Source organism: Prionailurus viverrinus, chromosome C1 (assembly GCF_022837055.1).
Source record: "Prionailurus viverrinus isolate Anna chromosome C1, UM_Priviv_1.0, whole genome shotgun sequence".
Taxonomy (NCBI): Eukaryota; Metazoa; Chordata; class Mammalia; order Carnivora; family Felidae; genus Prionailurus; species Prionailurus viverrinus.
The window spans coordinates 42,260,235-42,275,088 of NC_062568.1; the positions used below are offsets into that span (position 1 = coordinate 42,260,235).

The following is a 14,854-nucleotide window of genomic DNA, read 5'->3' on the forward strand; positions in this document are numbered from 1 at the left end:
AATAATAAGAATGGATACCTCATAGGTTATTGTAAGAATTATATGAGATGCATCCTACTAACCCAGTGCCTACAATACCAAAAAAAAAAAAAAGTACAAACAAAAAAACAAAACAAAACAAAAAACTGTCCAAAGAAAATGCTTTAAAAAGTTTCTTGTAACTTCTACATAATACTCTGATTCTGTTCTGAGGAGAGTTAGAAGAAATAAGACACGTTTTGGGGCCACCCAGGAGCTTACAGAACATAAGGCAAAATTTATTACAAGAGATCTGACTATTCTGCAAAGGGGTATTAATTCAAATGCTTAAATCAGAGAGGTTCAGGAAATAAGTAAAGGAACCTTAGCAAATGAAAAATGTAATCGTAACTAACAAAATCCTTAGAAAAGCCTCTCCACATCCATTTTGGGAAGGAAGAGTAGATGGTACAGCTAAGGTAGAATATCACATAGAAATATAACCCATCTACTCTGTAGGAAAGGAAGTGAAAATCCACATTATTTGCATAAAACTTTTTCCATTTTCTTGGCTTAACAAAACAGCAGGAGTCTATTTTTCTACCAGGATAAATTGTTCTGTCTGTTTAATTTCGAGGGCTCCTCACTGGTTCTGGCCAATTCCAAGGTCTTGGGAGGGGACTTAGCAATTGTTTATATGGTCACATGCTTAAGTACATTTTTTATAAATAAAATATTTCAACCTCAATCGGTTTCTTTCCACTCAGACTTCCCCTGTCACATTTCCCCTTGAGCTGGGTGGAATTCAAGTGGCTACAGCACTTTTGAGATCCTGCCAAAGGGAAGCTGAGAGGGGATACATTTAATTTGTGTTTAGTGAGAGATATTTAAGTCCGTTCAGTACATAGGTAAGTGATTGCTGGCTGTTCTACTATCGGAATGGCTTGTAGGAATCCTCCAACAGCTACAGTGCTGATGCACCCTGTTTCCCAGGGTGGTACCGTGATATGAAAATGTCCTGTTGTGCCTACCAGCTATGTGATCTTTATGCATATTGGAGTAAAAACAACTTTCTTTTCTTTACCTTAACTAGTTTTGCGCTAAGATACATGAGATTTAGACCTGGCTCGTCTGAAATGTAAAATTCTTGTTCTATTCTTATTCAAAATAAATGGGAGTATTTGCAGAAAATATAGTAGGGTGACTTTCTAGTTTCCCGTTTCACATTTTAAATTAGATTTGCCATTTTGGAGAAGCAGTTTGCAGTTAGAAATTTTCATTTAATGGACACCTAAATTGCAGCATTTCTACTGATTTTATAATTTATGATTTTCTCTGTAAAGATTATAAAATATTTTATATTCTAAATTTATAAGCAGATAAAGGGCATTATTATATTTTCTTCTACGGACTGGTAGTGATTTCCATTTAATCAACACTTTTAAACAGCAATGAGTATTTAGGAAGGGAATATAATAAGAAGGGTGGAATAACAGCTGATGTGTTGATTTGTCATGTTTCCTTCCTACACCTGTTGAAATGGCTTATTCTGCTTTTGTCTTTAGCAGAGATATTCCTGTGTCTATAACTCATGTTACTTTTCATAGATGTGTTTCCATCAGGATTGTAGTGAGCTGTATATCTTTGGAGCATATGTTCCATTAGATTCTCTAAGAATAGTAGTAGGATATTTTTATGCCCAGTTATTTTCATAACACATGCCTTAAATCAGCAAAAGCATTTGTTCACTGTTTTGTGTATTAAATGAGATGCTATAATTACTATTCCAATTTATTAAAGTATGCAGACATAAAGTATGTATGTATGTAGCTTAAAAGTTTTAGATTATTAAAGCACAGATACTAGAAGTCAGGGTGAAGAAAAAGGAAAGAGAACACAGCATAATAGCATAAGAGTCCTGAGGGGCTCTTCTGGAGTTAATGCCATTAATCCTATGGAAGGCATAAATATGGGCACAGAGAAAAATAGTCAAGTGTAAAAGATTTTGACTTAAATGAAGATAAGAAAGTGGTATTCAACCTGAGAGAGAGAGAGAGAGAGAGAGCAAAAGAGAGAGATATATTAAAGTAGAACTCTGTCCATTGCCTGAGTAACTTAGTTATCCATGCTATATTTTGATGTTTTATGTCTCCCTTTCAAAAAGAATGTTTTGTCTTGGGGAAAGTTGTTAACACACAGCAAATATGTGATTACAGAAAGAAATTAACAAAAGTCCCTGTGGGATGCCAAAATTATTTTATCTCTAGGATTATCTGGGTTGAACATCAGCTGATTTAGTGTGTGACCAGCCTCCTCAGAATGATAAAGAAGCTTACACAATACTATACTGGGGAGTTATGAGGATTATTGCTACAAAAAGAAACACAGGAAGGAGGAACCAAAAAGATGAAAATGGTTATTTTATGGTAGAAAATGTATTTGGAAAGTTCCAGTATGGACAGTGATACAGAGGAGACACTTTAAAAAATTAGCATTTGTCATAAACATTTCTTTCCTTTGAGCTGAAAATGTTGAAAAGATTTAGTTTTTGGACCACAGTGAAATTTTAAAAAATTACATAAGAAAACGAATTGATAAAAACACTCATATATTTCTTAACTGAAGGTGTTCTACACTAATTCTGCCGTAATTTTATTTTTCCAAAGCCTAGGTCCATTAAAGTTGATGTACTTGTTAATAAATCACAATTGTAGAAATACAAGTTAATATATTGGGCATATATTCTCTGTAGTAGAACATATTCTTGTACGTTGAAAATAATCTAAGATTGGGGCTCCTGGGTGGCTCAGTCAGTTAATCAGGTCATGATCTCATGGTTTATGAGTTCAAGCCCAACGTCAGGTTCTGTGCTGACAGCTTAGAGCCTAGCGTCTGCAGATTTTGTGTCTCCCTCTCTCACTGCCTCTCCCCTGCTTGCACTCTGTCTCTGTCTCTCTTTCAAAAATAAACATTAAAAAAAATAAATAAAAGAATCTAAGATTTATAAATTCAAGGATCCTTCAAAAATGCTTCTTAATATTAAATATGAAATAATTTTCATGATGTCATTTTTTTTTTTAGGTGAATCTTTTTTTTCTATTAAACATTGTACGTGTTCTCATCACCAAGTTAAAAGTTACTCACCAAGCGGAATCCAATCTCTACATGAAAGCTGTCAGAGCTACACTTATCCTGGTGCCATTACTTGGCATTGAATTTGTGCTGCTTCCGTGGAGACCTGAAGGAAGGATTGCAGAGGAGATATATGATTACATCATGCACATCCTTATGCATTATCAGGTATGGTGCTCTTGAATCAGGAAGGCAGCTTGTGAAATTTGGTATTAAATTGCATGTGGCTTTGGTTTTAGTCTTAACTGTGTACATAGCAAGTTGGTGACAAATAATGTATATTTTCCATCTGGAGTCAGAAAATTCTATTTTTCTTTTACAGGGTCTTTTGGTTTCTACAATTTTCTGCTTCTTTAATGGAGAGGTATGCGTGATTGTTTTTATTCCTTTTATCATTTTATTTTTGCAATGTATCTTTTCCTTAAAAAGAGAGAGAGAGAATCACACGTTCCCTAGGAACAACTACTTCAAATTCCATTTTGATCAGGAAAAAGAACCACAGGATCTCTTTTCATGGATGTAACTCTTCTACCCAAAAGCTTGGGTCATACTGGAGTTCAAGAGTAGGGCAAAATCAGCCTCACTTTAAAAGAGTCTATCATTTACTTTGATTTATCTAGTCTTTCACCTACCATTTGAACGAATCCTTTTTAAGTCTGGCCTTTGTCCTAGGTCCAGTGCTAGGCAATCCACACCCTCATATAAAACATACACTGTAATATGAAATAGAATTGACTCATTTTCATTTCTCCCCTTTCTCTCTTTTTTTGTTTTGCCTAGCTCACAATGTGGTCTTTGAAAATAGTTTTCTGGTGGTTACAAAAAGATTTGAAAAAAAATTAAACTCTTAGTTATACAGGGAGGACATGCAGTAAGTTAGAAAACTTCGGAGAAGAGAATGCTCTAATTTGTAACATGGCAGCATGCTCTTGGATATTTCAACATTTTTATCCTAGGCTTCCCTAAGTGGAAAGTTTCAGGTGTTTTACAAACTGGTACCATATTTCTTATGCATATGAATAGTGTTATGGCTCAGTGGTTTGAGCTATATTGATTTAGCTCTTTATCTGTTTTTAATCTACCGGACAAGTTTTAATCTGTTAGAGGATTGGAAAACTCAGCAAAATTAGAAATCTAGGGAGCCACCGAGTGAGACTCAAATACTTGGTAACTGTGAAGCTTATCACAAAGCTTCAGATGGGAAATATGTCAACTAGTTGGTATAACTTTATGAGAACTATTCCTACAAATAAATCAACATTGGAAATCATGTACATGTCATGAAAATCTATAAAATATTGGTTTTCTTTGCTTAATAAGAATTTATTTCTTTCTCAGCAAATAATGAAATTTCATGTTTGATTTCATCAAATTGATTTTTAAAAATTTTTATTTCACTTAATTATTTATATTGGAGTGTAGAACTGTCAAACATGGGAGGCTATATTTCATATCTTTAGGTGGTGCTTCCGTGATGCTTCTGCTATATAGTAGACAATGGTGACTCTTTCTGAAGTAGATGAGAAGCATAGATAGAATATGAAATTAGGAAAAATAGAGAAATCATTTGTTTTGATAATATAATTCAAATAGCATTGATTACCTCTATAAATTTATGACTGCATAAACTGAATTAGACAATCCTATTTGCTGCCAATATAGGATTTTACAGTTAAAGGTAGATGAGAAAGAAATAGACAACAGGCCAAAGAACTTGCATGGAATATGAACAATACACCTCTGCATCTGCAGAGACATGACATAGTATTCTAAAGGGTAATTTTTAAGTGTACAAAACATAATCACTAGTAGAATATTTTGTGATAGGAAGCAATGTAGAATAAAAGCACAGACACAGCAATGCATTTAAACCCCCAAAATGCTACTTTGTTCCTGGATGTAATAATTTGGGCAATATTCTGAACCTTCTGGAGTCTTGGTGTTTACTTTATTAAAGGAGTTAAAAAAAAAAAAGTAAGTTCCTTACACAAGTCTCACAAAGATTAGTGTAGGCTAGGAATCTAAAATTTTATCACCATGCCCCACCCTCAACAGATTATCAGTACATTATAGATTCCTTATTAGATCTTTCAAGTCATTTATTTTCAAAAATATATGTACAAGTAGGAGCATTAATCATTTTGGAATCAATCTCAAATTGGCCTTTTTATTTGGAAAGGTTGCTCAGGGAATATCTAAACTAATGCCTAACAATCTTGTTGCACTCTCTCTGTGTAAGCAAAAGAGACAGAGACCTTGATCTTCTGCCATGTCCTAAAATTGAGAAAATTTTGGCAGCAAAAAATTACAATAATACAAAATCTTTGAGCCTAGTTGTTGCCAAATCCTTTGGTTCTTTACAACATCTCCAATATCTGTCCCCTTTTCTTCATCTCTCAAGATGCAGTCTCTATTTGTGGATGACTCATTTTTCATCTTAGGAAATACTATAATCCCTCCTTTTTTGTCCTTTTGCCTCTTAGTTTTTCCCACTCTCATAACATGAAGACACAGCTGCCAAATTCATTTTGTGTTGTTCCAACTATGTCATGTACTTCTTAAAATCACTTGCTCCGGCTTAAATCTCCTTCTTGCTTTCCACGGGAGGTCAAATAGCTTCCTTTTAGCTTAGTCTTTATCTTTTTCTTTTCTTTTTTTTTAAGTAACAATTTTATGTATTTTTTTATCCAAAATATTCCTATTTGCATTTCTCACTAAATAATGGTGGCTTGACAAATTATCAGGCCACATTCATCTCATCTCTAGCCCACTCAGATAAAATGTGCACTGTTAGCACAAACTAGAGCTCTTGTCATTAGAAGGGCCCTCCATTGCCTCAGGAGTAAATCGAACAATACCTGAGAGTATTTTTATAAAGTGAACAAAAAGATTTATTGATAATAATCAAACCTACATTCTTTAATGAAAACTAGGTAGCATTTTTATATGAAGCTCTATTAAATATTTTTTAATTGATTTAGGATAAGGATTTATAGCTTCCTTATGAAGCGCTAATGGGCATATAATGTTGTAAGGTTATATTCTAAACAGTGGGATTTACTATTTATATAATACTCATGTGTAAGGCAATAAAAAACATTTTCATATCTTTAACACCTTCCCTTCCAATGTCAATTTTCCTTGTTATCTCTTCCCATCATAATTTTTTCATTAAAAGTGTACTAAGAGTGGTCACTTTAATGTTCTGTTGAATACATGTGATATATATTAGAGGAAGCAGATGAAAAACTTAAGTCCTTATAGAGAATAATATAAACAAAAGGATGTCTACAGGCCCATAGGTCTTTAATTAGGTTCATTTTTTAACTTCAGTAAAAATGTCCCCACAGTTCAGGAAATTGACCTTTCATGGCTTTTCTGATGATTTAGTTGCAAGGAAGAAATAGGGTGATGATTGTAATCAAAGCAGATATTTCAAGAGCAAACAGATATTTCAAAAGGCATCTTGGCTGTTGGAATTTAATTTAAGCTTTCATTTTTAAAAAAGTTATACATTCACAGCTATGATATTTCTTCTTGTCAACTTCTTCCCAACATTTATGTAGAATCTTTTGTATATAGCTACATTCCATTTCCTTTCAAACAGAAACTATATAGGAAAGGTATTCAGTCAATCCATCATTTAGTAGCAAAGGGAAGAGAAATGAATTTAGCATAAAATAAGGATCAAAACCAATTCCCATCAGGAATATCTAGATAATCTGCCCAACGTCATTTTTGTTGTAAATCTTTGAATATTTAAAAGGCACATTCTAAAACCATTTTCATCTGTTGTTTGCTTATGCTCTTGAAGACTTTATGTATGCAGATATTATTTAAAATTACTTTATTTTTTAAGTGTTATTTATTTTTGAGAGACAGACAGAGTGCAAGCAGGAGAGGGGCAGAGAGAGAGGGAGACAAAGAATCATAAGCAGGCTCCAGGCTCTGAGGTGTTAGCACAGAGCCCAACACAGATCTCGAACCCACAAGTTGGATGCTTAACCAAAAGGTGACAGATATTGACCCACCCAGGTGCCCCTATTTTAAATTGCTTTAAATTAAATATGCTATTTGGAGAATAAAGAAAGACATTACTAAACCATGAGGGAAACAAAATATGATTTTTTTTGCAAGATAAATATATTCATTGTCCCATAAAGGCTTTTATTTCTTTATTTGTGTAAGAATATAAATTATTCCTTTCCGACATAGTTAATATATATAAAGAAATAAACTTGAAAGTCCTGAAGAATATATATAAAGAAATAAACTGGAAAGTCCTGAGATTGTGAATTTCATAAAATACAATTTTTAAAACCAGTTTATTGCATTTCTAATTACATAACTTTTAAATTCTACAATAGAGCTACCCGAAATTTTAGTAACTCATTTGGAATTCTAACTAAAGAAACCCATTGACTTTAGGGAGTCCCTGGGTGGCTCAGTCAGTTAAGCAGCCAATTCTTGTTTTTGGCTCAGGTCATGATTTTCATGGTTCATGAGTTCAAGCTTCACATCAAGTTTTGTGCTGACACTGCTGAGCCTGTTTAGGATTCAGTCTCTCCCTCTCTCTCTGCACCCCCCACCCCCGGCTCATGCTCTCTCTCTCTTTCTCTCTCAAATAAATAAATAAAACTTAAAAAAAAGAAACGGTTTGACTTTCTATCTGTGTCTTCTGTTTTTCTACATGCTAAAACATAAAGTGAGACAGTAAAACTTTATGTCCATTTTAAGTGACAGAGAACAGGAGACTCAAAGGACTTTGAAGTATCCCACTGAGTTCTCTCATTAAAAGATCTCCTGGGAATAGCTATTAGTAATAGATTGTTCATAATTTGGAGAAGTTTTCTCGATCTGTTATATAAAACAATGAAGACTTAACTAAGCCATCCTATTTTAAAGGTTAATATTAATTTTTACACATGATTACAGTGAATTAAAAGTTGGGGAATTTTATATATTAGCAGAAAGTTAAACAATTATTGCATGAGTATGTTTCTAGTACATGGATGACTGGAAAGTTGCTTTTAGTGATGCTCAAATTCCCTGTGAGGAAGCAAAGGGTCAAAGAGCAGTAGATAGTGTGGGGAAGACAGTTCAAAGCTATACATATGTTTTGGACAGATCTGGATTAGGTCACAGGGATGTGGCTAATACACTTGTAACCTAGGAGCAGAGTCCCACACCAGTGTGCCCAATCATCAGACACCTGGAAACAGCCAGGTTGCCAAACTGGAGATGTATTTGAATATTCTCATTTCCACTCACTGACTCAGTATGAAGAAAATCACCTTTGTGTCTCATGTTCGATTCAAACCTAGGTCACTATATATGGCCTACAAGTCCTGATCTCTAGCTTTAGAGGAGAAGGAAGCCAGTTGACATCAAATTCATCCAGTCAGAGGGAGATCCAAAAACAAAAAAAAGTGGAGTGGTAACATTCCTAAACGTTTTCACAGGCTCATCTCATTTGTCATTACCTGTTGAATGCTGTCTTCCCTCTGGCTAGTAAGCCTCAGGAGGACAAAAACCCTGATCTTTTTTTTCCAGAATGTAGCACAATACCTGGCATGTGTTAATCACTCCGTAAAAACTAGTTGCTGCTGCTGTTAATGATGATGATGATGATTTATATTCCCTGTTTCCCTAACTGCTTTTTCTTTTATACTTCCTCTCTTCTTTTATACTCTAATTATCTTCTCATTCTATTATTTAAGATACTGATATAAAAGTAAATGTTACGCACACAATCTTACAAAAGGGGGTCTGGATTAACTACTTGTTTGACCATAATACATTCATATGCATTATTAAAGCTTCAAAGATAAGGCATGAAAAAAATATTGAGGGAATCTAAAATAAAGAGCAAGGCAACGAATTTCCTAACTGTAAATTTCCTAATGTTTCCAATTTAATGTTTTAATTTAAAAAGAGCAATATTATTCACGAATTAACATCAATGTTTTTGGTTTTTCTAAAGTTTTACATAAATTATTTTATTGTACTTTTAAATACAGTATCCTTATTTCAGATAATGGATTGCTCTTGTCCTTTCTGTTTCTTTTTGATTGATAGGTTCAAGCAATTCTGAAAAGAAATTGGAACCAATATAAAATCCAATTTGGAAACAGCTTCTCCCATTCAGATGCTCTTCGCAGTGCGTCTTACACAGTGTCCACAATCAGTGATGGTACAGGATACAGTCATGACTGTCCCAGTGAACACTTAAATGGAAAAAGCATCCACGATATTGAAAATGTTGTCTTAAAACCAGAAAAGTTATATGATTGATAATAGAGGGAATACTGTTTAACTATTTTGGGTCACTCCTAACTCAAGGACTTGGATCCATGACTTTACAACCAGAAGACTTCAGTATAAAATGAATTTCTTGAATACCACAAAGAAACACCTCACATCAATTCAGTAGTATTTTGTTAAATGTTTAACAACTAGCTCTTTGGGAGGGGAAAAAAACCCTTGATTTGTAATGTTTTTCCAGTTTCTATGGTGTATTCCCACCAGGGCTAATTTCGGTCTACCAATCTGACATCACTGAATGTGAAACTGGGAAAAGATGAGGACAGTCAACTCTTGTAGGCTGGTATGTGCCAGCTCTAGTACACCACTGCACGAATTCACATGTGAATAAGACTGTAAAGTTCATATACGCGTCGGGCGTGATTCTACTCTTGTTGGCTAAACAGGCCTAGCTGAGGCCTATAGACTTAGAGGGAAAATTAACTTTTCATTTGTTTGTTTTAAAAATCTTCATCCCATATTCATTGGTGCAGTTGATTTTTTTTTAACCAAGTAGGTATTCTAACCTTTTTGTATTTACCCTTTCAAATGGACTGCATAAAGAGGTCATTATTTCTGTTGGCTTAACCACTTCTCCCCAAGAAAAGCAGTAGAGTAGAATTGCTATTGGCTACTCATTGGCTGATACATCACAGTTATATCCAATGTCATATCTGTTTTTGAGGTTTGATGAATAGTATGTCAGACATACAATCCTACTTTGGCATCATCAGGGGGATATCTTGGTTGATATTACAAAGCATCCTTGTCAGCTACTTTCCTATCTTACTACACAAGTGGGAGGGAATCAGTTTCCCTGTATCTGTAAATAGAAACTTTGCCCCTTCCATTTCTACTGTGTAGACAAACTGGCAATTATTTTACATGAAGGAAATCAGTGAAGGATTTCTTATTTTCTTGGAAGTTTGTAAAAAAAATTTGTTATGAAAAATAAGCTTGTAAATACTCTGTTATTCTATTTTATAGTCTGAAATCAAATGTGTACAACCTAGGTAAGTTTTTAAAAAAACAAATACATAATGTAACAATGTATGCATGTTAATATCTGATACTGTGTCTGGGCTGATTTTATAATAAAATAGAGTCTGGAATTCTATATTTGGTAAATATTTTAAAGACAACCAGATGCCAGCATCAGAAGTTTGTTTGAGAACCAAGAGAACAGAAATATCTATGATAAGATATAAAATATTTATTTAAAAAAATCAAGCCATTGTTTTATTATATTAGCTTAGGTGATGCTTTCATACCTTAATAATAGGTATGTTTGACATATTTCTCCTTTTATTTTGACGATGAACTTGCATTCTAATCCAGTAATGTTAATGGATTCCTATAGTAAAAAATGTCAATCTGCCATTCTTATGGTTTTCACACCATTAAAAATATTACTTTTCTGACGCTTACTGCATAAACATTTATGGTTTTGAGAGTGTTCAGACTTTTTAAAAAATTACAGGAATAGAATATATATACATATATATCATATACAATGCTTTATTAGAGCTACTATGATAATATGATACCAGAAATCAGTGAAAGACTTGAATACATCAGTGAAGAAAAATTGTCAGAACATTTAGGGAGTAATTAAATTAAGATGGAAGAAAGCCTTGCTAATGAATTAAAGTGACATTTAAATGGGATTCAGTTGTTCCCCTAATGTTATTTTCCACTGGAATTTCTGAAAAACAAAAATGCCTTCAATTAGTAAAATTCAATTTGAGGAGGACAAGTTACTATGTGTATGTGCTTTTCTAGTGTGTCAATTTGCTTAAAATGGATTAAACTAATGACTGAGTAATCATAGATTCTTTCTTAACTGTCAATAGATTGTGAGTTCCGAAGTCATTTGTAATTGTCCAGGAAAATTATCTAAATTAGTAAGAACTAACAGATTAAATGGCTTGGTCAATATATTTATAATTCATCTGTACACATGCAAAGATTTTGTCGTTTGTTTCTAAATTTATGGATTTTACAGCAAGCTATCACAGGAAGGAATGCAGGCTGTTCCAGACTTGCCACTGTCTAAATAATACAAAAATTCCTTTAAATAAACTCACTGTTTAGCTACTTATTCTTCAAAGACTCAAATCCTTTGCTTCATACTGATCACATATTTCCACATTCTTCCAGACAAACTGTCAAGTCTCAACCATAAATGACAGTAGACAATTCTGTCTGTCAAATTCTCCATGAGCATTACAGTAAAATTTTACTGTCATTTTCCAGTGTTTCTTTTATTCTGTTTTTTTATCATATTAAATTTAGATCAGATTTCTTTTATGGCTTATAATTGTTTAGTGCACAGTTTTTAGATGAAGGCAGCCAATAATTACTCAGTTTTGTAGCCATATTTTCTTATGAGTAATATTTTCAAATATTAGACTTCTCTAAAGCTGATGTGATAACTAGGATCTCCTTTATATCTTACTTATAAAGAAAAGATAAAATAAATACTTTTTAAAGCCAAATTTTTGGGGTAGCTAAACACTAATTTGGGGAATTTCTACCTTTCAGAATACAGATCTGCTACTTTTCTGTAAGTACTTGTGTAAGTCAGATTTTAATTAAAAAATTCTAGTTTGTCCTTTTTCATTTTCTAAAGTTATTTTCCAGTGAATTCATTCATAAAATATCCATTCTGGAATTTGGTGTTTGCTCAAATGTAACGCAGTGTGTACATAGTATTAGTGGTAGGTGTAGTGCTGTATTTATTGGCTTAATAATTTTTTTAAGTGTGAACTTCATTGTCTTTTGGTTTTAACCTGCTAATAGAAACCACCACTTCTTTTATCTGTAAGTCACAAACAAGATATTTTGATCAATTAAAATAAGTCATATTATGTCTACTTAATGTACATCTCTATTTTTTGATTGTATGAAAATATTAAAGTTATGAGTTAAAGTTGATTTTCACGCATGTGTACTGAAGTGTTGAATAATTTATACACATAACTGTTTATAGCAGTCAGTGGAATACTACTAAAATCAATGACTATATCTCTTTTTCCCTCTTTAAAATCTACAATAAGCCAGTAAAACATCCCATAAACCAATTTTTTAAATATTATGAATTTGAAAAAAATTGTGAATTTGTTTTTCAAGCTAGAAAACTCTAAAGAAATAAAATTCTAAATAAGTATTTAAATTCCTTTCTAGGCTGAAAGAAGGGAAAGGATGCCCAAAAGAGGAAAATGTACAGGAATTTCTCTCCTTTCTCCATTATGTTCCATTGTGTAGTTTTGTATTGAACAGAGGAAAGAAAAAGAAGGAAAATAACTATTTAGGGATAATTTTAAAAGGGGGAATAATCATGACTCACAAATATAAAATGAAAATGTGTCCCAGATTTTGGTTAGTTCTTTCATTATTGACGGAACAATATATCACAATTCATGGAAAAATTCAAGTATCACGTATATAGAAGAATATAAGATATGTTGAAATGAATTTATAAATAGATGCTCTATTCTTATGGCAATAATCAGTTACGTTCTATTGAATAACTAGTATGTATTTCTATAATCGAGAATAAATGTACATCATTATCAATTTTATGCAACTAACAAATCTGTAAAATAGCTCAAAATAATGAAAGGTAGAGATAACCTAAAAGGATGTACGAGAAAGTACTAGAAAAGACACTTCAATGACTCTAACATATATCTTGCCTATATAATGAGAAAGCAATATGTTGCACATGCAATAAGTACAATAAATATTTGTATGTATGTACATATATACATATATATAAAGAGAGATGAGGGTGTCTGGGTGGCTCATTCGGTTAAGTCTCTGACTCTTGATTTCAGCTCAGGTCATAATCCCACGTTTTGTGGGATTGAGACCTGCGTCAGGCTCTGTGCTGACAGTGTAGAGCCTGCTTGGGATTCTCACTCTCTCCTTCTCTCTATGTTCCTCCCAAGCTCATGTGCACAGCCTCTTTCTCTCCCTCTCTCTCACTCTCAAAATAAATAAATACACTTAAAGTAAAAAAGGGGGGGTGATAGCTATGGACACCCCTTGAATGCTATTCTAAGCAGTAGGAGAATTCAGAAATATAACAACACACAAAGTAAATGTGCACAGATACATATTTCCCATATACACATATAACAACCAGGTAGACGCCCAGTAGGGTAAAAAGGAGCAAATTTGTAACAGCATCAAGAGAAGGTAAAATAAATAGGAACAACTTAAATAAGAAATGAGTGAAATACATTTCAATACTACAAACAATCACAATAGAAGACATCAATCAGTTCATGGAAAAATACATGATGTTCTTGAAGAAGAAGATCACCATAAAGATGTCAATTTTCCCCTAAAAACTACATTGTAAGTATATATGATCCAAATAAAAATAATGGTAGTTAATTATTTTGAGACCAGACATGATGATTCTAAATTTCATAAATAGTCATGAAAGCTCTAAACAAGTGTGTGGGGGGGGGGGGGGGAGAGGAGATAAGCCTTGACATATTTTGTACCCTAACAGTTAAAACAGTGGTAATATCACATGATAAAAAGAGAGAATGGGGGATAAGAAGTGTCTAGGTCACTCTTTTTAATATTTTGCTGGAGACAGAGCCAAAAATGATAATCCAAACAGGGAGTAAAATGACATTATCATCCAGAAAATCATGAATTCATTCTGTCTTACTCCCTCTTCTTTACAAACATGCCATCCCTGGAATACCAAATATAAGAAATGGGCTTATTAACAAGTTACATGACTGGTATGGTTGCTGTCTTTCTTTAAAAAGGCAAATGTGTTGAAATCATCACCTGGCAAGTATAGATGTCTGTAGAAAAAAAAATCCTTGTTAATTTTTGACTGGGAAAGAAGTGAAGATGCCAGTTGTCTCTTTCAAGCTACAAGTAAAAGCCTAGAATTTCACTGATATTAGATTCAGGGATGTTGAACCATCCCTCTGGAAAATCTAGGAGTACTAAAACCCCAAGGAACACCCCTAGCCCACACTTACAGCAAAGTTGAATGGATATTCTATCGTTTCTAAATTCCATCTACATTCTTTTCCTTCAGACCTCAACTGGAAGGCATTTCTCTGGCTTGCTGAATTCCCAAATATTTTTATCATGTAATTTTATTTTAATAAGTTTCTTAATTTTTTCTATTTCACTTTGTCCTTTTTGGGGAGCCTGGGTGGCTCAATCGGTTGAGCGTCCAACTTCAGCTCAGGTCATGATCTCACTGTTGGTGGGTTTGAGTACTGTGTCGGGCTCTGCACGGACAGCTCAGAGCCTGGAGCCTACTTCGGATTCTGTCTCCCTCTCTCTCTGCACCTGCCCCCTCGCACTGTGTCTGTGTCTTGAAAATAAATGTTTTTTTTAAAAAATGTCTTTTCAACTTTCCTTTGATCTCTTTAATTTAAAAAACATTTATTTTATTTATTGTTTAAAGTAGGCTCCA

General features: G+C 33.5%; 1 protein-coding gene across 2 annotated transcripts in view; it reads left to right on the top strand.

Moving 5' to 3' along the window:
• Positions 1-12,336, top strand: part of CALCRL (calcitonin receptor like receptor) — a 104,162-nt gene extending 91,826 nt beyond the window's left edge. For both annotated transcript variants that reach the window (XM_047872110.1, XM_047872111.1), the window contains 3 exons: positions 3,040-3,258; positions 3,413-3,454; positions 9,169-12,336. In XM_047872110.1, coding sequence (XP_047728066.1) covers positions 3,040-3,258; positions 3,413-3,454; positions 9,169-9,384 — 477 coding nt within the window. In that variant the 3' untranslated portion in view covers positions 9,385-12,336. The remainder of the gene's footprint in view (positions 1-3,039; positions 3,259-3,412; positions 3,455-9,168) is intronic.
• The last annotated feature ends 2,518 nt before the right edge of the window (positions 12,337-14,854 follow it).